Below are 27,676 nucleotides of genomic sequence, written 5' to 3'. Positions count from 1 at the left end.
CACCAGAGGGACCAGCTTTCCCAGGAGCAAGCCCATGAAGCTCTGGAGGTTGTCACTCCCCGCGTGAAGGATGTAGAGAATAACAGGACAGACCCACCAGATGCTCGCGGGGGTTAAAGTAGATAATATGGGAAAGTGCTTGGCTTAGAACCTGGCACTTAGAAAGCTCTCGGATACAGCCAATGGTGTTCTTAAACTGGCCCTGAACTCGTCTGTCCTGTTAAAAGTCTCGTATTGGAATTCCTAACTGTGATTATTAATAATAAACAGTTTTCCTCTTCTCCCCTCCCTCCATACACGGATTTACTGATTCCCCCTCACCTCCCACCCCCGGGATCGGGCAGAACAAAATGAAGTAGAGGCCCTGGGAGCTACCGGAGGGTTTGAGCGGGGCCGCCGCAAGGGAAGCCCCGGGAGCTTCCCAGTCCTGGCCCCGGAGGGGCGGGCCCGCGGCCCGGCCTCCCATTGGCTGCCAGTCGCGTCACCTGCCTTGGGTGGGCCTGGAGGAGGGACCTGGTCCCACCCTGGGCCACAGGAGGACCGGTATGACCGGGGCCCGGCGGTGGGCCCCGTTGCTCCTGTGCCTGCTGCAGTCCGCTCCAGGTAAGGGCATGGGGCCGCGGGGTGGGCGCGGGGCCGCGGGGTGCTCCATCCGGTCCGGTCCGCACCCACCTTCCGACCCAGAGCTCCGGGGAGGGAGTGCCTTGGGCATCAGTCTGTGCGCTGCAACCCGTGCGAATTAGCAGAGCCCACCCACCACCAGTTTTCTTTTTCTGAGGACTAAACAGACCCGGGTCTTTGAAATTCCTTTCCGGGAAGGAACTGATCCAGCTTCCTAATGCCAGGTCAGCTTCAAACGAACAGGAAAAAAGATAGTGGCCGTTCAAAAGTCAGCTGCCTTTGTTTATAAAGTGCTTTTTAAGGTTTCCTAAAAGCCCTATCCGCTGCATTAATATCACAGACCCTGACTAGTCGGGGAAATCAAGCAGAAGTGCCCTGCCCTCCCCTTCCTCCCGACTCGGGGTGTCAGAAGTTCCACCCAGGCCTGAGGGGAAGGAGTGCCAGCTTAGCCCATGCCGTGCTGTCATTCTAACAAGCCACCTTTTTTTCTGAGCTCTCACTGGTAAATAAGGTGACAGGGTTCAAAATACCTTGGGATAGGAACCAACCACCAAACCCCAACCAATCCAGGGAGAAGAACACCAAAATGTCCCCAGGATATGTCCCTAGTCTTAGACTAATAATTTAAGAGCTAGAAGGGCCCTTGGACATCATCTAATACTAAAGTTAAAAGCCAGCATTTGTTTGAGCAACTTCTTGGGCACCACATTATTCTAGTTTAGCATCACAACCCAACTGTCCTAGAAGATAGGTATTATTTCCTCCCGTTTCAGAGGGGGAAACTGAGGCTCAGAGCAATTAAGGGGAATTAGCCAAGAAGGAAGGCATTGGTGAGACACACAGAACAGAGAAGACAAGCTGAAGTGAGCATGGCCAGCTTTGGCCGTGGGATGGGCAGCTGGTACAGGGCGGTCCACCCACCCAGGTCAGCTCAGGGATGCCCCAGCCCCTGGAACCTTCGCAGCAGTGTTACTGCAGCTGATGAGGGACAGTGTACCTATGCGGGGAGGAGAGGAGGGGGTCCTCTGTACCCCTTTTTCACCATCAAACTCAATAGTTTTGCTGTCTAGACCTAGCTATCCTTACACCCGAGGAATATTTAGTGTACACAACACAAACTGTGGTGTGAAGGTTTAGGGTGAAGCGCAGCGGGATCCAGGTTCTAATCCTGGCTCGCACACATACTGGCTGTGTAGCCTCAGGCAAATTATTCACCATCTGTACCCGAGCCTAGTGCCTTCCGTGGAAGGGAATGACACCTACCCCACAGGGTGGTTTGTCCTGAGGATTGAATGAGGTTTTGTGTATAAAGTTTCACGCCGGCGCCTGGCACCCTTCGAAGGCTCATTAGGAGGCAACTACTCTAGCTGCTGTTTCTCCACTGTGGCCAAGCTCAGCATTGAGGCCCGTCCTCAAATAAGACGATTGTAGACAGACTTTGGCCTCGTGCCAGCCACCTGCTAGGACGTCCAGAAGCTGGGAGGGCTGTCGGCATCCGCATCCTGGTGATGCAGTCCCAGCTAGAGGACACAGGATGGGCTGGTCTAAAAGGCCAGGGGTGTGGAGCCGAGCTGAGAGCCATCAGCAGAAAGGGCCCTCCGTCCCTGATGCCGCTCTATAACCTGTGTGGATTTCCCTCATGGCCCACGCGACACTTCAAGGCACTGCATTCTCCACGGGACCATGAGCTCCTAAAGGGCAGGAGAGGAGTTGTAGTCCTCTCTGAAACCTCTGGCACGCAGTGATCAATAGATGTCTTTGACCAATAATGATCCATAGATGTTGGAAGAATAAGGCTGAACAGGCCCCATGAGAACCTAGGGGAGGAAGTGTGATCAAGAACTCAGACTTTGCAGACGTAGAGAATGGACTTGAGGACACGGGGAGGGGGAAGGGTAAGCTGGGACAAAGTGAGAGAGTGGCATGGACATATATACACTACCAAACGTAAAATAGATAGCTAGTGGGAAGCAGCCGCATGGTACAGGGAGATCAGCTCGGTGCTTTGTGACCACCTAGAGGGGTGGGATAGGGAGGGTGGGAGGGAGACGCAAGAGGGAGGAGATATGGGGATATATGTTTATGTATAGCTGATTCACTTTGTTATAAAGCAGAAACTAACACACCATTGTAGAGCAATTATACTCCAATAAAGATGTTAAAAAGAAAAACAAAAAAACCTCAGACTTTGGGGTTGGCTAGGCCTGGATTGGAATTCTGTTTCTACAACTTATTAGCTGACAGGGCCTCAGTTTCCTCATCTGTAATGTGATGATCATAATTAGTACCTACCTCCTAGGGATGTGGGGCGGATTGCAGGAGAAAATGCAGGTAACGTGCTTTGCATAGTGCCTGGCACATAGTTAGGGCACAACACACATTAGCTGCTGTTATTATCAGCAGCATCACCACCACTTCCGAAAGATGTCAGGAAGACTCCTCTGAAAGATGTCAGGAAGTGACGTTTGAATCAAGTCTTTAAAAGATTAGATGGTGAATACCACGCTGTCAAAGACACCTGGGTTCAAAGACACACAGAAGAATGAGGTGGTTTGAGAAGGGCGAGAAGGAAGATTGGCTGCAGCCTGGTGACGTATGTAGGTGAGCAGGCTGGTGAGGTGTGTCGGTGAGCTGTCAGGAAGAGGTCAACGAGATGGGCCAGCCAGGCCAAGCTGGGCAGGGCTTCACGTATCCTGATAAGGAGCATAGACTTTATTCTGAGGACAAGGGAAGGGCAGAAGCTGGGCAGCTGTGTAATCAGATGCATATTTCAGAAGATGAGGGTTAGCAGTGAGAAGGAGGAGGTGCCAAGGAGGGAAGTAGGGGCCAGTTAGAGGTGGTCAGGGAAAGAATCACTGGGACAATGACATCTGAGCAAAGATGTGAAGGAAGCAGAGGAGTGAGCCAGATGGATATCCAGGGGGAGAACAGTCTAGGCGGAGGGAACAGCTCGTGAAAAGGCCTAGAGGTGGGAGTGTGCCCGGCGTGCTCTAGGAACAGGAAAGGGCCAGCATGGCTGGAGAGGAGCCAGCAAGGGGAGTCATGGGTTGGATAGAGTAGGGTCTTGTGGGTGATTGTAAAGACTTTGGATTTTACCTTGAATGAAACAGAAGCCACTGGAGGTTTAAAGCAAAAGAGTGACATGATGTGACTCTCATTTTAACCCTTGCTACTATATGGAAAATGGATTGTGGACACAAGGTTGGAAGCAGGGAGACCAGTTAGGAGACCTTGGGAATAATCCAAGTCATCACAGTATTCATTCATTCACTCAACAGATTTTTATTGTGCACCTACTATGTGCCAGGGACCATTGCAGGCAGGCTCTGGGGACATGGCTGAGAACAAGACAGAGCCTCTGCTCCTTGACACCCTCAGGGCCGTTCCCTCCTGGAGTCCAGGAATCTATTAGATGGTCCTGTGCTGCACTGTTTTGCCGGAACCCTCAGGTGCCAGGGTGGGCTTCCCATCGTGTCACAGATGGGCCGCTGAGGTCTAAGGAGGGGAAGGAGCTGCAGTACAGCCAGTTGGTGGCATGGCTGTGACTGGAATCCCACACCCCAGCTTCCCAGCCTACATCACGCCCCCTGTGCTTCAGCCACCCCAGATAACTCCTGGTTCTTAAACTCGCTGAGCACCCAACTGCCCGCCCGCGCTGCTCGGAATGGCTCCAGACTTCATGACCTCTTTCTCCCCCACAGGGAGGCCCCATCTGGCCCCTCCCCAGAACGTGACGCTGCTCTCCTGGAACTTCAGTGTGTACCTGACGTGGCTCCCAGGACCTGGCAATCCCCAGAACATGACCTATTTTGTGGCCTATCAAAGGTGGAGGGGCGCCTCCGGGCTGGTGGGGTGGTAGGGGGAGACCGAGGAGGTGGGCAGGGGCTGGAGGGGCTTGGTTCTCTGTGTCCACGGGTGACGGCCTGCAGCAGGTATTGGAAGAGGGCGTTTGATAAAGCTCTGGAGGTAGGGATCATGCTGAATGGAGAACAGCGCCCAGGTGAAAGACCTGCCGGGAGTGGGGGCAGGTCTTTGAGAAAAGTCAGAGCAGGGCTTGGATGGAGCTGTGAGGGCCCAGTGAGGGAATTCTTTAGGGCCTGGATGAGGTGCTTGGCATTCCAGCAGATAAGGGAGGCAGGTGTATCTCTCGCAGAGCTGTGTTAGGCATCGCTAGATGATTACCCTTTTCCCCACGGAGCCTGCACGGAGCCTTGGAATCCTTCTGAACTTGGCAGCCCAGGCAGCCGCTGCTGATGCAGAGGAATTTGCAAATGAAAGCAGATTTGCCATCTTTGCACATAGATGGAAATCATCTGAAGTTCTTTCGTAAGAGAGTAAGCTAATGAAAGCAGATACTCAGGAGGATTAATCTAGAATTGGTGAGAAGGAGGAAGCAGGAACTGCCACGTACTCAGGACCCACCCTGTGCCAGGCTGAGTCCTGGGAGCCTTGCATGAGCATTTCCCTTCTTCCTCCCAGTATCACCAGGTAGGTCCTGCATTTCCCCTGTTCTAGAGGTGAGGAAACAACTCAGAGGTGCTGTGACCTGCCCAAGGAAGCCAGTGATGGAACCAGAAGAAAAACCCAAGTCTGTCTGACCCCAAAGCTTGTGCTCTTCCTGTTCTATTACAGTCCCTCCATCTGTAGCATCCAGATGTGAGTGATGGGGGCCTGGCTTGGGAAAGGACAGACTGTGAGAGAGCTTTCAAAAGAAAGAATGGTATAGAACTGTATCAGGAGGCAGGAAATACCAATACCTAACACGGCCCGTGTGTTTGCTCTGTGTCTGCACTGTGTCCATACATGAAACGTATTTAATCCCACACCGCCCTACGAGGAAGGATTCAGTGACTCTGCTCTACAGTGGAGGTAACTGAAGCACTGAGAGTGTATTTTGCTCAAAGCCACACAGCTGGGCATAGCGGAGGTGGGATAAATTGATGAAAGAATTGAAAGCCTAACCTCTGGACCTTTATGATATTTTCCTTTCCTTTTACACTTCTGAAACACCTGCGAGGATTCCAAAACCATGATATTCTAATGGTATTTTTTCATTTATTAGCTGGAATTAATTTTATAAAGAGATGCTTCCTCTCATGTAGTGTTTGATATTCAGTGGTACTATTCATGTAGGCAAGACAGAATAAATGCTTGAATTTTTTTCCTTTAATTTACCAGTTTTCAAGATAACGAACTTGTTCCCTATCATGTCCCAAAGGTGATTGACTTGTTTTTTTATTATCATTACGAACTCAAGTAGTTAAACGTATGTGATGGTTTCAATTCATTGCAATTTATTCTACTCATTGAAGCTTGAATTGTCTCATCTTTAGCCCGTGAATGTCTCTTCAGGTTGGCTCCTGAGTCCTTTGAATTTGACCCTAGTAAGTCATGATATCTTTATTGCTATCTGTTGCGAAAAGATGTTCCAGACTCATTTGCACAATTCCTGACCTAAAACCTGAAATCAGCCATGTCTCCATTCGGTGAGAAATGGTTTTAAAGAACACAGTCTGTGTAGCTGTCTGATCACTACTGAACTATTGCTTTGAGATCTTTTCAGTGAACAGAATTAGGGTGATACATGTAATAATCCCATATCTATTCCTGGCTTCTGCTGAGGTGGCTGATTAAATCCGTGAGTCGCACCCATGATCTCCTTATCAAATGATTTTCCAGCGCAACCTTGGTGTTCTCTCCAGAACACGCTTTCTCATTTTTTGCAATATGCATAGGCTGAGAATTTTCCAAATCTTCAATTTCTGGTTCCTTTTTGCTTAACAATTCCTTCTATCTCTCTCTCTCCTCTCTCATTTTACTATAAGCAGTAAGGAGAAACCAGGTCACATCTTCAACACTTTGCTTAGAAATCTCCTCAGCTAAGTATCCAAGTTCATCACTTTCCACTTCTGATTTTCCATAAAACACTAGGACGTAATTCGGTCAGGTTCTTTGCCACTTTATAACAAGGATCAATTTTCTTCCAGTTTCCAATAAGACATTCCTCCTTTCCATCTGGGATCACTCCAGAATCACCTTTAACATCTATATTCTGACCAACAGTCTTTTCAAGGCAATTTAGGCTTTTTCTCACATGAACCTCAAAACTCTTTCAGCCTCTGTTACCCAGATGCAAAGCTACTAACACAATTTTAGATATTGGTTACATTAGCACCTCACTTATGGTACCAAAATCTGTGTTCATTTACTAGGGCTGCCATAACAAAATATCATAGACTGGGGGCTTAAACAAGAGAAGTTTTTCTCTCACAGTTCTGAAGGCTGGAAGTCCAAGATCAAGGTGTCAGTAGGTTTGCTCTCTCCTGAGGCCTCTCTCAGGAGATGGTCACCTTCTGTGTCCTCACCTGGCCTTTTCTCTGTGTGAGAACAGCCCTGGTGTCCCTTCCTCTTCTCATAAAGGCACTAGTCCTATTGGATAAGGGCCTCACCCTTAGGACCATATTTAATCTTAATTACCTCTTTAAAGGCCCCATCTCCAAATACAGTCACATGGGTATTAGGGCTTCAACATATGAATTGGGTGGGAGATGTGTGTAAACAATTTAGTCAATAATACTGATAAACTGGATTTCACCAAATTTAAAATTTTGTTCTTTAAAAGAAAAAAAAAAAAGCCCAAAGAAAATGAAAAAGCCAGCCACTGAGAAAAATATATTCATAGTATATACACTGACAAAGAACTTATATCCAAAATAAAGGACTCCTACATCTCAAAAATAAGAAGACAAATCACCCCCCAAATATTTGAATAGTCACTTCACAAAAGAAGATATATAAATGGCCAATAAGCACATGAAAAGATGTTCAACGTCATTAGTCATTAGGGAAGTGCAAATTAAAGCTACAAGGAAATACTACTTCACATTCACTAGAATGGTTGAAGTTAAAAGGTCTGATGATACTAAGCATAGACAAACATGTGGAGTAACTCTCATGGAGATGGCCCTCCATATTCTGGGGTTTTGCAGCCACAGATTCAACCAACCATGGATCAAAAAAAATTTTTTTTTAAATCCAGAAAGAAAAAGAAATCTGTGAAGTGCCAAAAGCTAAACTTGAATTTGCCACACACTAGCAGCTATTTACATAGCATTTGCATTGTATTTACAGCTATTTACATAGCATTTACATTGTATTAAGTATCATAAGTAATCTAGAGATGATTTACAGTACATGGGAGGATGTGCATACATTATATGCACATACGAGACCATTTTATATAAGGGACCTTAACATCCACAGGTTTCTGTATCTCCGGGGGGGGGGGGTCTAGAAACAATCCCCTGTGGACACTGACTATATATTGTTGATGGGAACTACAATGGTACAATCGCTTTGGAAAACAGCTTGATGGTTTCTTGTAAAGTTACACATTCAGTTACCGAGTTTCCCAGATTCTACTCCTAGATCTTTATCCAAGAGACATGAAAACATATGTCCATACAAAGACTTGTACATGAACTTTCATAGCAGCTTAATTCATAATTCCCTGTTATGGACTGAATTGTGTTCCCCCCCTTAGTCACTCATATGTTAAAACCCTAACACCCAAGTGACTGTATTTGGAGATGGGGCCTTTAAAGAGGTAATTAAGATTAAATGTGGTCCTAAGGGTGAGGCCCTAATCCAATAGAACTAGTGCCTTTATGAGAAGAGGGACAGCAGGGCTGCTCACACACAGAGAAAAGGCCAGGTGAGGACACAGAGAGAAGGTAACCATCTCCTGAGAGAGGTCTCAGGAGAGAGCAAACCTGCAGACACCTTGATCTTGGACTTCCAGCCTCCAGAACTGTGAGAGAGAGAAATTTCTGTGGTGTAAGCCCCCAAGCCTGGCATTCTGTCACTGCAGCCCTGGCAGACTAACACATCAGGTTTCTTTTCTCTCGGTGTCCTAAGAAATGTTTGCTTGACTCAAGGTCACGAAGATCCTCTTCTGTGCTTTCTTCTAGAAGTTTTCAAACTTTAGCATTTACATTTCAGTTCTCTTTTATTTTTTGAAACTTTCTCTCTTTTCACTTTCTGTTTCTTTTAAGGCATTATCTGCTGTATTAATTTGCTCTTATAGTTCTTCTAATTTATTCTTAGTTTATGAAATGTGGTTGTTGTTGTTTCTTATCTGACTCCTGTGTTCTGTTATCTCCTTTCTGAGTTTCTCTGATTCTGTTTTGTGTTGTTCTTCCATGTCTTATATTATTTAAAAATGTCTTTTATAATCCATTTTGAAGTAGTAGTTTACAGTTTCAATCTGTTCATGGATATGTTTTTAGCATGCGTTTTCTGACTCATTCAGTTGATCACTTAGCTTATTAATTTCTATCCTTCCTTATTTTCTGTTATAAATATTTAAAGCTATATGCTTAACTACATCTCATAAATTTTTATTTGTATTATATTTTTGATCATTCAATTTTAGAGATCTACTAACTTCCATCATAATTCTTTCTTTGATCCATGAGTCATTTTATTTTATTTTCCAATGTGTGATTTTTGAGTCTCCTGTCTTTTTGTTTGAAGTATAGTTGATTTACAGTGATGTGTTAGTTTCAAGTGTACAGCACAGTGGTTCAGTTATACATATATATATTCTTTTTCAGATTGTTTTCCATTATAGGTTATTACAAGATATTGAAAATAGTTCCCTATGCTATACAGTAGGACCTTACTGTTTATCTATTTTATATATGGTAGTGTGTATATATTAATCCCAAACTCCTAATTTATCCCTCCCCAGTCCCCTTTCCCCTTTGGTAACCATAAATTTATTTTCTGTGCCTGTGAGTCTATTTCTGTTTTGTAAATAAGTTTGCATCATTTTTTTTTTTTTATAAGTGAAATCATACAGTATATGTTCTTTTGTGTCTGGCTTATTTCACTTAGTATAATGTTTTCAAGGTTCATCAATACTGTGGCATGTGTCAGAAGTTCATTTGTTTTTATGGCTGTAAGATATTTAATTGTATATCACATTAAATGTATATATCACATTTTGTTAATCCATTCATTTGTTAATGAACATTTGGATTGTTTCTACCTTTTGACTATTGTGAATAATGCTGCTCTGAACATTGGCACTGAGTCCCTGATTTAAATTCTTTTGGGTTTATACTTAGGAATGGAATTACTGGGCCATATGATACTTCTATGTTTAACTTTTCAAGGAATCGCCAAACTGTTTTCCACAGCAGCTGTACCATTTTACATTCCCAGCAATACATGAGGTTTCCACTTTCTCCACATCTTCCCTGACATTTATTTTTTAAAATTTTATTGTAGCTCTTCTAATGGGTGTAAAGTAATATCTCATTGACATTTTGATTTGTATTTCTTGATGGCTAATGATGTTGAGCATCTTTTCATATGTTTATTGGTCATTTGTCTATCTTCTTTGGAGAAATGTCTATTCAAGTCCTTTGACTATTTTAAAACTGGGTTTTTTGTTTGTGGTTTATTTTTATTTATTTTTTTTATTTTTTTCACTGTCTTTTTTTGGGTTTATTTATTTATTTATTTATTTTTCACACACACACACACACACACACACACACACACTGTATTTTATTTTTACAAGAGATAAATAGACTGACACTAAGCATTGTACATGGATGACCACAACAAAAGCAACAATGATTGCAATTACCAAACATGAAACACACTCATACTATGTCATAATATTGACATTCAGTCCAGTAATCCTCCACTGTAACAGCTCCTTTACTTTGCAGTGAAAATTGATTTGTATATTCTTTGCCTCTGAGTCCTTGTGGGATTTTTTTTTTTTTTAATTCAGACAGAAAGTCACAAAAATTATACTCATCCTCATCAGTTCACTCAGTCCCATGTAATTAATTTTTTTTTTCTGTATCATTTTTTTAAGATTCCACATATAAATGATATCATATGATATTTGTCTTTGTCTGACTTAATTCACTTAAAATGATAATCTCTAGGTCCATCCATGTTGCTGCAGATGGCTTTTTTTTTTTTTTTTTTTTTTTTAATTTATTTATTTTTGGCTGTGTTGGGTCTTCATTTCTGTGCGAGGGCTTTCTCTAGTTGCGGCGAGCGGGGGCCACTCTTCATCGCGGTGCGCGGGCCTCTCACTGTCGCGGCCTCTCTTGTTGAGGAGCACAGGCTCCAGAGGCGCAGGCTCAGTAGTTGTGGCTCACGGGTCCAGTTGCTCCGCGGCATGTGGGATCTTCCCAGACCAGGGCTCGAACCCGTGTCCCCTGCATTGGCAGGCAGATTCTCAACCACTGCACCACCAGGGAAGCCCCAGATGGCATTATTTCATTCTTTTTTATGGCTGAGTAGTATTCCCGTATATATATATATACACACACATACATACATACATACCACATCTTCTTTATCCATTCGTCTGTTGATGGACATTTAGGTTGCTTCCATGTCTTGGCTATTGTCAGTAGTGCTGCTATGAACACTAGGGTGCCTGTATCTTTTCAAATTAGAGTTTTGGTCTTTTTCATATATATGCCCAGGAGTGGGATTACTGGATCATATGGAACTCTATTTTTAGTTTTTTAAGGAACCTCCATACTGTTCTCCATAGTGGCTGCACCAATTTACATTCCTACCAACAGGGTAGGAGGGTCGTGTTTTCTCCACACCCTCTCCAGCATTTATTATTTGTAGACTTTTTGATGATGGCCATTCTGACTGGTGTGAGATGATACCTTGTTGTAGTTTTGATTTGCATCTCTCGATAATTAGAGATGTTGAGCATCTTTTCATGTGCCTGTTCATACCATCTGTATGTCTTCTTTGGAGAAATGTCTATTTTGGTCTTCTGCCCATTTTTGATTGTGTCGTTTGTCTTTTTGATTGAGTTGTATAAGCTGTTTGTATATTTTGGAAATTAATCCCTTGTTGGTTGCATCATTTGCAAATATTTGATCCATGAGTCATTTTAAAACATTTTAAAATATTCAAACTTCCTTTAGTTCTCTTTTTGTTAATGATTTTTAACTGGATTATTTGCAGTCAGAGGAAATAGTTTGAGAGATACCTATTCTTTGAAATTTGAGAGTTGCTTTATTTTTGTTAATATTTTTGATAATATTTTGTTTAGGGTTCGTATGTGGCTCAACCAGTTTCTTGTTTGTTCTGTATACGTTCATTAGACGAACTTTGATAATTATGGTGTTCATTTTTTTAACATATGTACTAATAATTTTTCTTTATTCAATTGTTGATTACTGAGTGAGATATATTAAAAATTTCTCATTGTAATAGTGGATTTTCTTTTTCTTCCTGTAGTTTTATCTATTTTTGCTGAATATAGTTTGAAGCTATTTAATAGGCACATATAAGTTAGAATTTTTATATCTTCCTGGTAAGTAGAATCATTCACTACTGTGTAGTGGTTCTTTTCACCTTTACTAACGCTTTGGACTTTGAAGTTTCTATTTTGTCTCATATTAATATGCCTGTACCAGTTCCTTTTTTCGTTGATGTTTACCTAGTATAACTTCACCAAAGCACAAAACAGGGGAATTCTTCCCCCAGATCTGTTCTCTTTGCCTACCTGTATCTCAGCCTTTTCTGGTCACCTGTTGCTCAGTCTCCAAACCCAGGAAGAGTCCTCATTTCTCCTTTCCCTCACATTCCACGTCCAATCCATGAGCAAGTCTCATCAGCTTTACCTCCAAAATGCGTCCTACATCCAACCTTTTCTTGCCATCTCACCCACCATTCTCTCTTGGACCACTGCTGCAGTCTCCTAGCTGGTTTATCAGAGTGATATTTTAAAAACATAAATTAGATGACCTCAGTTCCTCTCTTCAGAACCTTCTGATAGCTTCCTATGACACTTGGAAGAAAATCTGAACCCCTTGCCAAGATGGCAAGACCCTGCCTGCTCTGCCCACCCCCCTCCACCCTCACGTCCAGTTTGTCCACCCTCTCCCGGCCTTGTCCACTGGGCTTTGGCCACCCTGGCCTTGTTTTTGTCTGGACAGATCAAGTCCCTTCCCATCGCAAGGCTTTTGCTTTTGCGTTTCCTTCCCCCAGGCCTTCTCTTGGCTCCCTTCTCAGCATCCCGGCCTCAGCTTCAGCACTATCTTCCTGGCCTTTCCTGAGCCGCCTTCAGAGAGCAGTCACCCCCGCACTACCCTATGATCACTGCATTTACCAGCTCCTGGATTTATCTTGTTGATGTGGTGATGGTCTCCCATCCCCTCCCTCCAGAGTGTAAGTTTCCGAGGGCAGGACCTGTCTGTCATGAATTGCTGATTCCCCAAGAATAATTCCCAGCAAGCAGGTCCCTCCTTTGGACCTCAGTGTTCTCAGGAGGTTGTAGTCATGGACCTGTGTGTTCCCCTCTGACATCCACATAGCACCTGGCACCGTGCCTGGTACACAGCAGGGGGTCCATAAATGCCTGAATGAATAAACGCGTGGAAAACGGTTACTAGCATGACGACCCTGTGGGGGAGCCATGACAGATGAGGAGACTGAGGCTTAGGGGCAGTGACCTGCATTAAGGTCCCAGAGCTAGTGAGGGGCAGAGCCAGGGTTCCCACCCTTGTCTATCATTCCAGAGCCCGAGCTCTTAACTGGACTGTTCTCATTCTGTCTCAGCCGATGGCTGGCTGGCTGGACAGATGGATGGATGGACGATCAGGTGGGATGGAGGGACGAGTGATCACGTGTTCTCTAAGTTTCCTCACCCCCAAGAGGCTGAATCCATGACCCACACTCTCCTGTCTCCTCCCTCAGCTCTGCAACCCCCACAAAGTGGCGGAGAGTAAAAAAGTGTGCAAGAACCAAAGATCTAGTGTGTTCTCTGATGTGCCTGGAGAAACAAGACCTGTGCAACAAGTTCAAGGGGCGTGTGCAAGCGGTTTCTCCCAGAGCCAGGTCGCCCTGGGTGGAGTCCAAGTCCATGGATTACTTTTTTGAAGGTAAGTGAGGGACCTGTGGGAGGCTGTCTGCTCAGGAGCTTGGCTCAGAGGCGCTGCTATCCTAGCCATCTGTCTCCCACTTCCCCAAAGCAGTGGGCAGCTCTCTGGGGCCACCTGCCATGGGCCCTGGCCCACGTCCAAGTAGCCTGACTTCATGGCAGGGTGTTAGGGGAGTCCACCAGCCCCAGCAGTTCAGTTTGTACCTCCTCCTAATGAGGTTCATGATCTTCTTTTGAGCACAACCTTGGTCATGAACCACACAAGGCACTTTATATATTTATTCCTACTTTTTTAATGTTCAATCTCTCTCTTTAAGAAACAATTTTTAAAAATTCTGGCTGCAGTAGTAATTTCTGTACATGGTAGAAATTTGGGGGGGGGGGAAGGAGATAAAAATAGAGAGGAAAACATTCCCCATGCTTACAGCCTTCATAAATCACCAGTGTTAACATTGAGTGAGGGGAGTGCTTTTTTTCCCCAATGTATTTTATTTCTAATCCTCATAACAGACCTGTGGGGTTCATTTTCATCACCCTATTTTTAAAAAATAAATAAAGCAAGACTCACAGAAGTTAAGGAACTTGCCAGCTAGTAAGTGATGGACATGGGATGTGAAATGGCTCTTTCTGATCTTGGACAAGGTGCTTGGTCAGGTCAAGAGTAAGGAGGAGAGGATAAATACTCAGGCGATAGCCTTATGGAGCTGAGATCTGTAACTTACCACCCAGGCTTCTAGAAATGTTTGAGGACAAAATAGGGCTTGAAGGGGGATGAAGAAGGGATTTAATGAAGGATGGCAGGAAAGAATGGCAGAGAAGGAAGAAGAGATGATTTGGATGGGAGGAAGCTGGCTGGTTGGTTGGACGAAAGGAGGAAAAGGATGCATGGGTAAGAAGAAAGAAAGTGTGGAGAGGATGGGGAAGAAGTGATGGATGAGTGGGAAGGAGGAGGCTAGATGGATGGGTAAATGCTTACTATGAAGGAGCTAGTATGGATGGTGAAGTGGAGGATAGGAACGAAAGGCAGACAGATGGATCAGTGGGTAGAGAGTACAGAAGGAAGGCTGGCTGCCTGGGAAGGGAAGGAAGGGTAAAAGGGAAGGAGAGGCAAAGGAGAAAGGAAAAACAGGAAGGAAAGATGTATGGAAAGAAAAGAATGGATGGATAGGAAGGATGGAGGAGTAGAAAAGTAGGCTGATTGGCTGGATACAAGGAAGGAAGAAAGTATAAATGAATAGGAAGACAGGATGGATAGGAAGGAAGAAATGTCAATTGGAAAGAAAGGAAGACAGGATGCTTAGGAAGAAGGAAGGATGGTTGAGAAGGATGCGTGGATGGGAAGGAAAAGAAGCATAGTTGGGAAGGATGGATAGATGGATAGAAAGGAAAAGAAAGATGGGAAGGCAGGCAGAAAGGCTGTCTGGCTAGAAGAATGATGGATGAACCACTGCAGACGCTGGATGAATAGGAATAAGAATTAGAACAATAGAGGGAAAGATGCAAAAAGGAGGTTACTTTTGTTTTTTGCCTCCTCCTCCCTGAAGTTCTTCTGATTCTCCTGCAGCACACCTCAAGCTTGAGTGACCCTTCCTGCCTTTTTCTGCCCTCAGCTGTGACCCTGGTCACTTTCTCTCTTGAGTTTTGGTAGTTTACGTATTTCATTTCCCCCTAATTTCCTCCAACTCTTTGAGGTCAAGATTTATGGAGGCCTCATCTCCCCATTCCTCTCAGCTCCCTGCCCAGGGCTTAATACATATCAGTGTCCAGTGGATATTTCCTGAACACATAAGTAGTGGCACCTTGTGGAAGCCACACATTTTCCCTGAGCACAAACACAGGACAGGGATGACCAGTGTGGCCAGAGCTCCTGCTGGCTGGTACTCAGGGAGGGCTGCATGGAAAAAGTGGCATTTCAGCTGGACCTTGAAAATGGTGTATTAATTTTCTCTCATCGCTTTATTCCAAGTCACTGCCCCCACCATCTTCAAACCATCAGTCAAATCTAGATGACCTCGAACAGACTGTCAGTAGAAATGGACATTAAAGATTCTGCCAGAAAAAAAAAAAAAAAAGATTCTGCCAGTGAGAGCTCGGAAGGAAGCGAGGAGCATCATAGAGAAAATCTAAGTATCCTTCAAGAATTCTTAAATCATCGTGAACAGACTGTTAGCAGAAGTATGGATACTAAAAGCACTGCCTCACAGAAGGAAGTGAGGAACATGTTATTGAAAATTTCAGGAAGGAGGATGCCTTTTATATACTGGCAAAAAGATTAGCAAAATTGTGTCCTGTCGGTATGTGGAAAGCTGACCTTGTAAATGATGAATTTGGACATTTATCAAGGAGATTTGATAATGTTGTGTTGAAGGCATGGCCTGGTTTATTCTTGGTAATCATAGCAAAATGCAAAGAGGAGAGAGAGAAATTGAGGAAAGAGCCTAAACAAAAAGGAACCAGGACTTGAAGATTTGGGAAATTCTTAACCTATCCAGATGGCAAAAGATACTAAAATTAAGAAATTGCTGCCAAGAGTGTGACGTAGAGAAACAGCAAAGTGTGTGGTTGTACAATCATTTACTAAAACCTCAGAAAGATCAAAGTGTTTAGTCAAGAAAAAGGCTCTTTGAAGAGATTTAAGGGTATGACACACAGTTCAGTTCCCCTCAGTCAAATCAAGGAGCCTCTAGAAAGCTGAAGTGTCATCCCTCAGCCAGCTCAGCTAAAGCCAAAAATAGAGAAGGGCTTATCTCAAAAAGATTTGTGGAACTGGCTTCTGTCTAATGGAGTGGGTCCTCATGACATCCACAGGAGACCCATAAAATTCTTGAGAATTTTATATCAGCAGAAACACTGCCAGCTTGAACGAAAAGGGGCAGAGAGGACAGGAAAAGAAAGAAGGCTACTGGTCCCCCAGTTTCTACTGGAAGGAAGCAGACTGGTAAAACTACTTAGCTGCAAATACCTGCTACCTTTCATGAAAAGGAAGGATGATTCAGAGGGTGGAACCAAGAGCCCAGAGAGCAGAGCTGAAAGCCAAGGAGAAGTAGTTCCGAAGCCTTAAAACCTAGTACAGTTTGTGTAGCTGGATTTCAAAACTGCTTCAGCCCAGTGACTCTTTTTTACCTCCTATTTCTCCCTGTTTGAACCAAAATGTCTATAACTATTACCCAGCGCCTATCCCACCACCTTATATTGGGAGCAGATAACTTGTACTTTATTTTCACTGGTCCACAAATGGACAGGAATTGTGTCCCAGGAGCTGTACTGAATGGATTGTACCCAGAGTCTCACCTGAACCTGATTTAGATACTTTAGATGATGAGATTTTAGAACTTGAGTTGATGCTGTAATGGGATGAGACCCTGGGGTACCTTGGGATGGGGAGAATGTATGTTGCACTGGAGAGGGACATGAATTTCAAGGAGTCAGAGGGAGGACCATGATAGACAGAATGACTCCCCCAAAGATATTCATGCTCTAATCCCTGAACTTCTGAATATGTTGAATGTTACTATTACATGGCAAAAGGGATTTTAATTAAATTTATGGGTGTTAAAGTAGTGAGATTATCTTGGATTATCCAAATGGGCTCAATCTAATCCCATGAACCCTTAAAAGCAGAGAACTTTCTCCAGCTGGAGGCAGAAGAAGGGAAAATCAGAGAGAGTTGAAGTGTGAGAAGGATTCAACATGGTGTTTCTGCTTTGAAGATGAAGGGGCAACGTGATTAGAAATGCAGGTGCCAGGACTTCCCTGGCAGTCCAATAAAGACTCTGTGCTTCAACTGCAGGGGGTTCGGTTTCAATCCCTGGTCAGGGAACTAAGATCCCACATGCTGTGCAGCGCAGCCAAAAATTAAAAAAAAAAAAAAAAAAAAAAAAATGCAGGTGCCTTCAGGAGCTGAGAGAGGGTCCCAGCTAACAACAGCATAGAAATAAACCTCAGCCTCACAACCACAAGGAACTGAATTCTGCTGACAGCATGAATGAGCATGGAAGTGAATTCTCCCCCAAAATTCCAGATAAGAGCCCAGGCCAGCTGACATCTTGATTTCCACCCAGAGTTGAGGACCCCATCAAGCCCACCCAGACTCTGATCTACAGAACTGAGAGATAATAAATCCGTGTTGATTTAAGCCACTAAGTTCATGGTAATATGTTATGGCAGCAACACAAACTAATACAAATGAGCAGGATGCTGACAGACCAGTGACATGTGAAGGGCACCCAAGTGGAAGGGATGACACGAGTAAAGGAAGGTTAACTGTCTCTGGGCTGGGAGAGGAGCAGGCCTGCCTGGAGGCAGGGGGATGGATGCCCTGTGGCCCCCAGAAGGTCCTGATGGGTCCTGTTCTGTTTCTGCCAGTGGAGCCAGCCCCACCTGTCCTGGTATTCACCCGGACAGACGAGATCCTGAGTGTCAATGCCACGTACGAGCTGCCCCACTGCATGCCCCAACCAGATCTGAACTATGAGGTGGCTTTCTGGAAAGAGGGGGCCAGGAATAAGGTGAGAAACCCCTTTCATGCCCCCAGGCTGGGTCCCCTTCCTCATTCTCCCACCAAACCCCAGTGCTCTTCACCCTCCAAGCCCTGAAAGCCTCCTCCAGGAAGCCTTCCCTGCATACCCCTCACTCCTGGCAGTCACCCCTTGACTCTGCACAGTGTGATTGGCCTGTGGCCCACCTCTTCCCTCCTCCCCCTAAGAGGCCAAGTTCAGGACATCCTTCCCCTGCACATTACAGGTAATAAACAGCCGTTTTCTACCTAATTTTTTTTTAAATTATGAAAGCTTTTTTTTTTTTTTTAATCTGACTGAAGTATGACAGGCTCCAAGAACCTACTTAGCCTACTTGTTAAGCCACCAGATTCATTAGAAAAAAAAACCTAGAAAATACAGATAAATTCTAGGAAGGAAACCAAAAGTACACAGAGATGATCGCAAATAACTATGTGGTGTATATCCAATGTCAGGCTTGTTTCTGTGTATGCATGTGCATATGTCTGTATATATTTATTTATGGCAGGGGTTGGCAAACTTTTTCTGTAATTGGCCAGATAGTAAATATTTTTGGCTTTGCAGGCCTTATCGTCTGTCACATCTATTCAACTCCATCTGTAACACAAATGGAGCCATAAGTAAATAGGTACATGAACAGGCATAGCTGTGTTCCAGGAAAACTCTATTTAAAAAAAAAGATGGAGCTTTATGTAGTCTACGGACCCCCGTTCTTGTCCATTCTGTCTTTTACTGAACCAGCGCTCACACTCCTAACCTCCTGCACACTCTGGATCCCAGAGATATATTGATAGATCTTCATCCGATGTGGTCCTCGCCTTCAAGAACCTCACAGATATTCTCAACCAGCACTGTCCAGTAGAAACATAACGCAGGCCACATTGTGTCATTTAAGTGTTCCACATTAAATTAAGTAAAAAGAAAGAAGTGAATTTATCTTCATAGTAGATTTTATTTCATCCAATAGAATGTTTTCTTCTCAACATGTAGTTAATATAAAAATTACTGAGATGTTTTATGTTCTTTTTTCATGAAAGCCGGTGTGTATTTTACACTTAGAGCACATCTCGGTTGGTACCAGCCACACGTCAAGTGCTCAAGAGCCACATGTGGCCAGTGGCTACTGTGTTGGACAGGCAGCCCTAGAGTTTTCTGTGTCTGTCATGGCTGAGTGACCACCGCCCCCGCCCTAATTGATTGACACGCCCTGAGGGTAGGAAGCCTGAGGCATCTGTCCCTGAAAGTGAGGGCCTGTGGGCCCTGGTGGGGTGTGCATGGGAGTGACCCTGAGTGGCAGGGCTGCTTTTGAACCCAGACCATCTCTACCTCGAAACTCCGCGGAAGAGAAACCAGAGAGTGTTGGGACGTGCTCCCTGAAAGCTTAAGCCTTAATGCAAGAAAAGGTGTAGGAGTCACAGCTGTGTCCTGCCAACCCTGCCCTGTCCTGGCTGCATGGAGCCAGTGCCCCCCAGCAGGTCCACCCACCTCTGCTTCTCTCTCCAAACAGACCCCGTTTCCAGCCACTCCCCATGGCCAGCCAGTCCAGATTTCTCTCCAACCAGACACCAGCGGACACCACTGCCTCAGCGCCAGAACTATCTACACCTTTGGCTACCCTAAATACAGCGAGTTCTCTGAGCCCACCTGCTTCTTCCTGGAGGCCCCAGGTGGGTGCAAAAGTGGTACAGAGGTGGGGACTTTTCCCCTGGGCCTTAGGATCTTCATAATATGGTGGTTAAGAGCACAAGTCTAGAGACAGACTCACCTCCATTAAAATCCCAGCTCCACCCCACTCACTGTATCTTTGGGCAGCTTACATAACCTCTCTGAACCTTGCTTTCCACACTCTGTAGGATGGGTTTATTCTGATGAGGATTAAATAGGGTAATGTATGTGAAGCCCACAGCACAGATGCCGTTGATAGACAGGAGCCCCTGCTTCTCTAGTTGTTATTATGTTTTTCTTCCTAGGATCCAACTGGGCACTCCTGGTGCTGCTACCCCTTCTGCTGCCACTGCTGTTGGTCGTTGTCACAGGGCCTGTGATCTGGAAGAGCTTCAGGGGGAACCCCTGGTTTCATCAGGCAAAGATGCCACAGGCCCTGGTATGGCAAATCTGGGGGTGTGCGACAGAGAGGGAGGGTTGTCGAAGAGCAAGGAAGTGGAGCTAGACTTAGAGGTAGTTCAGCTAGAATATCAAGATGGCCCAGACTGCGAAACATCTATCTTCCTGTCTAAATTTTCACCATTAGTAATTCATTCCTTTGGCACCAAATTAAAATAGCAAATATGCCTCAGGAGAGATGCCCAGAGGGGAGGCGGGAGGGTGGCACCTAAAGGGGACATCTTAAAAGGGTCCCAGCACTTGATTCACAATCTAACCGAGGGTCAGTCTTGCCCAGGAAGACGCTGGAATTTCCCCACCGGTCTGCCAGCTCGCTTGCTTAGAACCTGGGGCCAGCTGGGACAGGGGAAGCCTGGAGAGGTCAGACTTGTTCAGATGAAGGCCTGGAAAGTGAGGCTGTGGTAGATGAGGCTCCGTGGGCACTCGGGTCCGTGGGGGCTTTGAGGATGGATTCTGAGAGTCCCTGCCACACGGGAGTGTTTCAACGTTCCTGGATATGGGACCTGCAGGGAATTCCCACTAACTGAAGGACAGCCTCTGTGTTGGATGGGTCTGCACCTTGCCCTATCCCTCTGCCTTCCCATTACGTGGTAAGTTACCAGCTCGACCTCCTGCAGCTGGCACCTGAAACCTGGAGGCTTTCTCTGGCCTCTGGCGTCCACTCTGCCCGAGCACATCACCAGCTGCACGTGCCAGAGAATTCACACCGCCACCACCCCCTCCATGCCTCACCCGACGGTGCTCTGAGGCCTGTGTCCCCGGCAGGGCTAAGTTCCAGCTGCCCTCGGGGTAAATTGCCTGATAACACCCCGCTCTTGGCTGCTATGCCTTGCTGACACTTCCTGGGATCACTTCCCAAAGACACTACTTACATTTGAAGCCTTGTCTCAGAGTCTATTTCCAGGGGAACCCAAATTAGAACAGTCACTCTTCTGGAAAGGCTGAATTTTCTGTTCTTCTCCCCTTTCCCCAAATCAGGACCTCTCTGGACACAGACACCCCGGGGCAACCTTTCAACCCAGTGGCCCAGAGTGCCTGCATGTCTTGATCCTCTGTCCCCAAAAGGAGCTGACCAGACGGGTCAGGCTGACCCCTAGAGTCAGGGCCCCAGCCACCGTCCAGGCGGGATCCGAGAAGGACAGCGCTGAAGGGGAGAAGCACGACAAGGAGAACACAGATGAGGAGGACACGGACGAAGGTGTCAGCTTCCAGCCCTACACTGAGCTACCCCGCTTCCTGGGGCAGGAAGCCCAGAGCCCGGGGCATGCTGAGGCGGGAGGGCCTTGGACTCCTCTGGTCCAGGTCGAAGGCTCCCCTGCTTGCGATTCTTCAGACAGAAGCTGGGCCAGCGCTGCAGGCTCCTCCCCCTGGGACGGGGCTGGGTCTTCTGGCTACTTGGCCAAGAAGAGGCCAGGCCGAGGACCGGGTGGGAAGGAGCTCCAGAAGCCTCTCCCACCACCCGAATTCTCCGAGGACTCGAGTTCCCTGGAAGAGCCCCCAAAAGACAACCCATCCTCCTGGGTCAGCTGGGGCTTACCATCGCCAGGGCTGATTCTGGTCCCCAGGGAGCCCCCAGTTTCTCTTCAGACACTGACCTTCTGCTGGGACAGCAGCCCCGAGGAAGAGGAAGAGGAGGAGGAGGAGGAGGAAGAAGAGGGTGGGAGGGAATCAGAAAGTGAGGACAGCGGTGGCGGCAGCTGCGGGGCTGAGAGCCTCCAGGGGATTGAGGTCAGAGGTAGGACACTGGGGCACTACTTGGCCAGGTGAGCCGTCCCTCCCAGTCTGGTGCTGCTGAGCTCTCTGGGGACCCAGCATGCCACCAAGACTTGAAATCCTGGGAGCACCATCGCTGGGGCAGCAGAGGGTTCTTACAGCACCTCGGGGAACCCAGCTAGAGGTGTCTGCCAGGTTGAGCAGTCAGAAGCCACCCCGTCCTGTGACCTGCCAGCTTTGGGCCGAGAGCCAAGAGGGGTGGAGACAGGGATGGGCGGAGGTCAGAGGTTGGTTGCGTGTCAGACCACCCCACTGTCCCCGGGGTGACAGGCCAGTTGGAAAAGTCATCCCTGCACAACATGAAAGAGGCGAGGTCAGGTCACAGGGGACATTGAAGGCTGACAGCACAAGGGCCCATCTGGATTTGGGGAGGGAAGAAATCTGGAGGCACACCAAGTGTAGCAGGACTCATGCCTTTCTGGAGAAAGGCACCCGCTGGGCTCCCTCCTCCCCGAGGCTCGGCATCCTGATTTCTGAGTCCCCTAGGGTGGGCCCCAGTGAAGAAAAATCCAGTTGGCTGAGGGTGTTGGAGAGGAAGAGGAAGGGCATGGTCCTTCAAATCCCAGTCTCTGAGTCATGCATTGCACAGTTGCCATTATCAAAGAGGCCTGGGTCCAAATCCCAGCTCTGCCATTTCCCAGTTGTGTGGCCTTAGGGGAGATACCTTCCTTCTCTGTACCCGAGTCTCCTTTCTACAGCTCCCACCTGGGGCACGGTGAGGGTTCCGACAGAGGCGTGTGATGCCTGCCACACCATTGGCACTCACCACGTGGTGGCTGGTAGGATTCTCCATCCACCCAGACGCTGAGGGGACCGCTGGGCATCTCCCACCTGTGACCCTAAATTCAGAGTGACTGGAGTTCTCACCTCTAGTCTTTCTCCTGCCTCCTGCTCTCACTGACCCCTGCCTCCTGGTCAGGAAACTGAGTTCTCAGAAGATGGAGCCCAGCCAAGGGTCCCTCTCCCTTTTCCCAGCGAAGAAAATACCAAATGGCCCACCTTCTAGGGGGTCTGATTCATTGGTGGTGGGGTAGCAACCCAGCAGGGAGTCGGACCCCTGGGCCTGTGATCCCCATCTTAGCACTTCAGACCCTTTAGGTGACCATTGTGGTTGTAAAGACATCCCATTTCCTCTTCCAGTTTTGAGAAACCACTGTCTTCTGGAAACAGGTGACTGTCCTTACCGGAGGGTAGTGATGGATGTTCTCAAACAACAGCTTTATTAACCTACACCCACCAGTATATGGATGAGCAGAGCTGAGTCTTCACTCGTTAGACCAAGGTTTGGTCAGTTTTGTGGCCCTGCAGGGACCAGAGGGATCAGAACAATCCTTGGCTCTGCCATTTCACCTGCCAGGACTTAAGTTCCTCCATTTGTGTAAAAAGCATCTTCATAAGCATTTTATCCACCGGGCTGTGCTGTTTTGAAGCCAACGCGAAGGTAGGACATTAATGAAAGATCTGGAAAAGCTTCTCGAGGGCATCTGGTCCAGGGGTTCTCAAACTGTGTTCCCAAAAGGCCTTGGGCTTCACGGGAGGCGTCTTAATCTCAGGGGGAGCCGTGGGCTGTAGGATCACCCCAGTGCAACCAGAGCAGCCTCCCTGGGCCCTGATTTTCTCCAGTGGCCCTCTACGTAAGATTGTGCTTAGGAGTTTCAACTGCTAAAGAAAACGTTAGCAAACCCCTTTTTATTTTTTTTTTATTTTTATTTTTTAAATTTATTTATTTTATTTTTGGCTGTGTTGGGTCTTCGTTTCTGTGCGAGGGCTTCCTCTAGCTGTGGCAAGCGGGGGCCACTCTTCACCGCGGTGCGCGGGCCTCTCACTATCGCGGCCTCTCTTGCTGCGGAGCACAGGCTCCAGACGCGCAGGCTCAGTAATTGTGGCTCACGGGCCTAGTTGCTCCGCGGCATGTGGGGTCCTCCCAGACCAGGGCTCGAACCCATGTCCCCTGCGTTGGCAGGCAGAGTCTCAACCACTGCGCCACCAGGGAAGCCCGCAAACCCCTTTTTAAATTGAACACCTGTCTTTTGTTTCAAACGAGGAAGCTAAAATGTTGACTTACTGTGTACGTCTCTGAGGGTGAGATTGTCGGTCTCTGGCCAGCTGGGCCAACCCCTGTTCCCTTGGCCATGTAAACAGTACCGAGGTCTCGGCAAGGGTTTCCAAGGGGCACGAGGCTGGCAGGAGACCTTCACCACTCCTGGGACTCACACACATACATGCATTTCTGCAGGGGTTTCCCTGCAATGAGGCTTGTCCACATCCATGATTGAGCACAGAAGAGGAAGAACAAACTGGAGCCATGGAGCTGGGGAAGGCTGGGGCTCAGGGCCAGTTCCCAGGACAATACCCAGACCAAGCCCAGCGTCCTTTCTGGAACCAGCCGAGCTGCTTCGTGGAAGTAAATTCCAAATAACTAAAAGCTATCCTCACTATTGTCTTAGGCTTGTGTGAAGGAACCGCTTTATCTCTGTTCTGAAACCTTGTGTGTTTCTTAAGCATTTTTTCAAAGTTTAATTTCTGACAGAGGCTGAGCTTTCTATTAATTCTAAACTCCAGCTCCTTTATGGTCATTAAGTCATAAACAAAAAACCGTGGGCAGCTTTAGGAAAGAGCATGCTATTCAATATTATCATTTGTCAGGTGTGCTCAGCACTGAACTGTTTACAAAGCCCTTTCACGTCCCCAAAAGCCAGGAACTGCATAGTGGAAACTCCAGGGCCACGCATGAAAGATGTCAGGGGCAGAGCGGGTGATGCCTGGGTGAAAGCAACATTCCCATTCTTTAGGGTAGTGAGGAGAGTATATATTGTTCTAAGATATTTGTAGTTATTTCTAATTTTATTTTATGTTTATGTCCTATTTAGACATCTAATTTTATTTTATGTCATATTTAGACATCTAATTTTATTATGTTTATGTCATATTTAGACATCTAATTTTATTTTATGTTTATGTCGTATTTAGATAATTTCCTAATGTTTGTTGGGGCCTACCCTAAACTGTTTTAAATAAAGAGCTCTATAAATAAAGAGCTCTATTTTTAGAGAAAAAGGCAAAATCGAATGGAAGAGCGTGTGCTCTTATTTCTCAAAGGTTCCTCACCTCCTTCTCGCTGTTGAGACTACAGGGTCTTGGGTTGGGTGCCCAGCAGCAGACCCAGAGGCGAGGACTGGGGGGTGTAAAGAGTGCAGCGATTCCAGGAAGCATCAACAGGGGAGTGGGAAGAGACGGAGGGGAGGCAGCCAGTCCAGATGCATAATCAAACAGGTCATGGCTCTGGGCAACTAGGATTCAGTCCTCCTAGGGAGCTTTGGGAATTCAGTGTTGGACCCTCCAGATTTGTTCCCCTGCCAGGGACAGGAGCTGAGAGGTTTATCCACCACCTCCCATCAGTCCTGTGTAGAGAGCCACTCCCTCCCAGGGAGCTGCAGGGACTTGCAGTTGGAATCCGTCTAGCTGAGTACATGAGAAGGGTGCTACAATGAAGCCAGAGCTGTACCCACCACCCTGGCAGCTCACCCTGTTGCGACAATGGTCCATGGAAGGATACAGAAAATCCTATGTGGCGGCCTTGCAACCCAAACTCATTCCAGTAGATCTCTACTGGGGAGGGTCTCCCAGGTCCCACCAATTCTCCCACAAGGTAACAGCTGAAGACCTAAAAAAAAATAAAACAGCCTGTTATTTTACCAGCAAAACGGGTTTATTCAGGAACAGCAAAGAATTGCAATTTGGGACATGCAGTCTATGGTGAACCACAGGCAAGTCCAGAGAACACGGAGAGGAATGTTCTTTTATAGGGGAAAAGAGGTTAGTTGGGAGGGGCCATTATAAACACAGAGTCTATTGGAGGAAACTGGGAGTTCGAAGTGTAGTGCTTTTCATTGGCTGAGTTACAACAGTCTCTTATTGGCTAGGCTGTTGCCAGGCAAAGAGAAATTCCTCCTCCTGCTGGGTAGTAAAATAGTAACCCTCTTCCTGTTGGAGATGCAAAGGTATGTCTCTTTCTGTTGAGTCTGCAATTGACAGCGAGAGTAGAGCTTGAGAGTTCTCCCTTCAGTCCTCCCAACTCCATCTTAAATGAGGTTTCTGAGTATCGTCCTCCGGCTGGTCGTCTTCTGAGGTCCCCGGGTCGGTGCGCAGGCTGGGCCGCGATGCCCGAGGTGAGCACTGACGAGCTGGACGAGCGGCAAGTGCAGCTCTTGGCGGAGATGTGCATCCTCATCGACGAGAACGACCGGAGGATCGGGGCGGAGACCAAGAAGAACTGCCATCTGAACGAGAACATCGAGAGAGGATTATTGCATCGAGCTTTTAGTGTTTTCTTATTCAACATTGAAAATAAGCTCCTGCTTTAGCAGAGATCAGACGCTAAAATTACCTTTCCAGGTTGTTTTACGAATACTTGCTGTAGTCATCCCTTAAATAATCCACTAGAGCTTGAAGAAAACAATGCAATTGGAGTAAGGCGAGCAGCACAGAGGCGTTTAAAGGCCGAGTTGGGAATTCCCATGGAAGAGGTTCTTCCAGAAGAAATTAATTATCTAACACGAATTCATTACAAGGCTCAATCTGATGGTATCTGGGGAGAACATGAAATTGATTACATTTTGTTTGTGAAGAAGAACGTGACCTTGAATCCAGATCCCAATGAGATTAAAAGCTATTGTTACGTATCAAAGGAAGAACTAGAAGAACTTCTGGAAAAGGCAGCCCATGGTGAAATTAAGATAACTCCGTGGTTTCAAATTATTGCCGAGACTTTTCTCTTTAGGTGGTGGGATAACTTAAATCATTTGAATCAGTTTGTTGACCATGAGAAAATACACAGAATGTAGATGTGGAGATGAATGATTACTAAAGTACTAAAGAATTTCTCTACTTAGTAAACTTAAGATGAATTTTTTAAAAACCCGGTTCCCCATTAGAACTCTCATTGGAAATATTGATACTTTACAACCAGAATTTGTGTGGAAGAGTATTCTTGATTTGTGTCATACAACCCATATATGTTAACTGCAATTTGTTAAAAATATTTATGAGATTATTATAAAAAGAGCAAATAAACAATTTAACCTATCTAAACACATGGTTATGACAAATTTGAACAAATAAGTGAAGTTCTTCATTTTTTTATATATTGTGATAAACATTTTCAGAAGACTTGTAGAGCACTTTGCTGTTTGCCAGGTGCTTGACATATCTTTAAATTTTTATCATAGTCCAGAAAAATATGCAATGGAAACTATTTGCTTATCTACTTCAAAACAGTTCAAATTAACTTTTCAGATTGAGATTAATATAGACCAGATTCAAGGGAATTAAATGGTATATATCCTGATTTCTGTCATTGTTAATTTTGTGTTTTAATCATTCTGGAAGTATTTTGATACTTAAAGTCAAACATTGTTTTTGGTAATGACATTGGCTAGGTTAAGTCATTTAAGTAATCGTTGCTGATTAGCAAAGTGTGTGGTTTTCAGAGTCACTGGGAACAGACAGGCTATTTGTAAAATGGAACTTGGGTCAGTTGGGTCATACTCTACAACAGGGTATTTTAACCTTGGCACTGCTGATGTTTGGGTTGGATAATTCTTTTGGGGGCTCATCTTTTGTGTTGTAGGATTTAGCAACATCCCCAGGTTCTACATAAAAAATTGCTGTTGGCACCCCTCCCCCCATGGCAGCCCCA

General features: G+C 46.0%; 2 protein-coding genes across 2 annotated transcripts; both read left to right on the top strand.

Moving 5' to 3' along the window:
- The first annotated feature begins 501 nt into the window (after window positions 1–501).
- On the top strand, window positions 502–24,833 carry IFNLR1 (interferon lambda receptor 1). The gene is made up of 7 exons (XM_059895726.1): window positions 502–603; window positions 4,323–4,446; window positions 13,381–13,565; window positions 17,930–18,072; window positions 19,589–19,748; window positions 20,052–20,185; window positions 21,184–24,833. The coding sequence occupies exons 1-7, from the start codon at window positions 546–548 to the stop codon at window positions 21,970–21,972; spliced, it is 1,593 nt and encodes a 530-aa protein (XP_059751709.1). The 5' UTR covers window positions 502–545; the 3' UTR covers window positions 21,973–24,833.
- Window positions 24,834–25,025: 192 nt separating this feature from the next.
- On the top strand, window positions 25,026–26,985 carry LOC132348255 (isopentenyl-diphosphate Delta-isomerase 1-like). Its single transcript, XM_059895715.1, is given in 1 exon segment — window positions 25,026–26,985. A coding segment is annotated over 1 exon segment (684 nt). The 5' UTR covers window positions 25,026–26,138; the 3' UTR covers window positions 26,823–26,985.
- Window positions 26,986–27,676: the final 691 nt, after the last annotated feature.

Source organism: Balaenoptera ricei, chromosome 1 (assembly GCF_028023285.1).
Source record: "Balaenoptera ricei isolate mBalRic1 chromosome 1, mBalRic1.hap2, whole genome shotgun sequence".
Lineage (NCBI taxonomy): Eukaryota > Metazoa > Chordata > Mammalia > Artiodactyla > Balaenopteridae > Balaenoptera > Balaenoptera ricei.
Note: the sequence above shows the minus strand (reverse complement) of the source record. Positions and strands in the feature narration are given on the sequence as shown.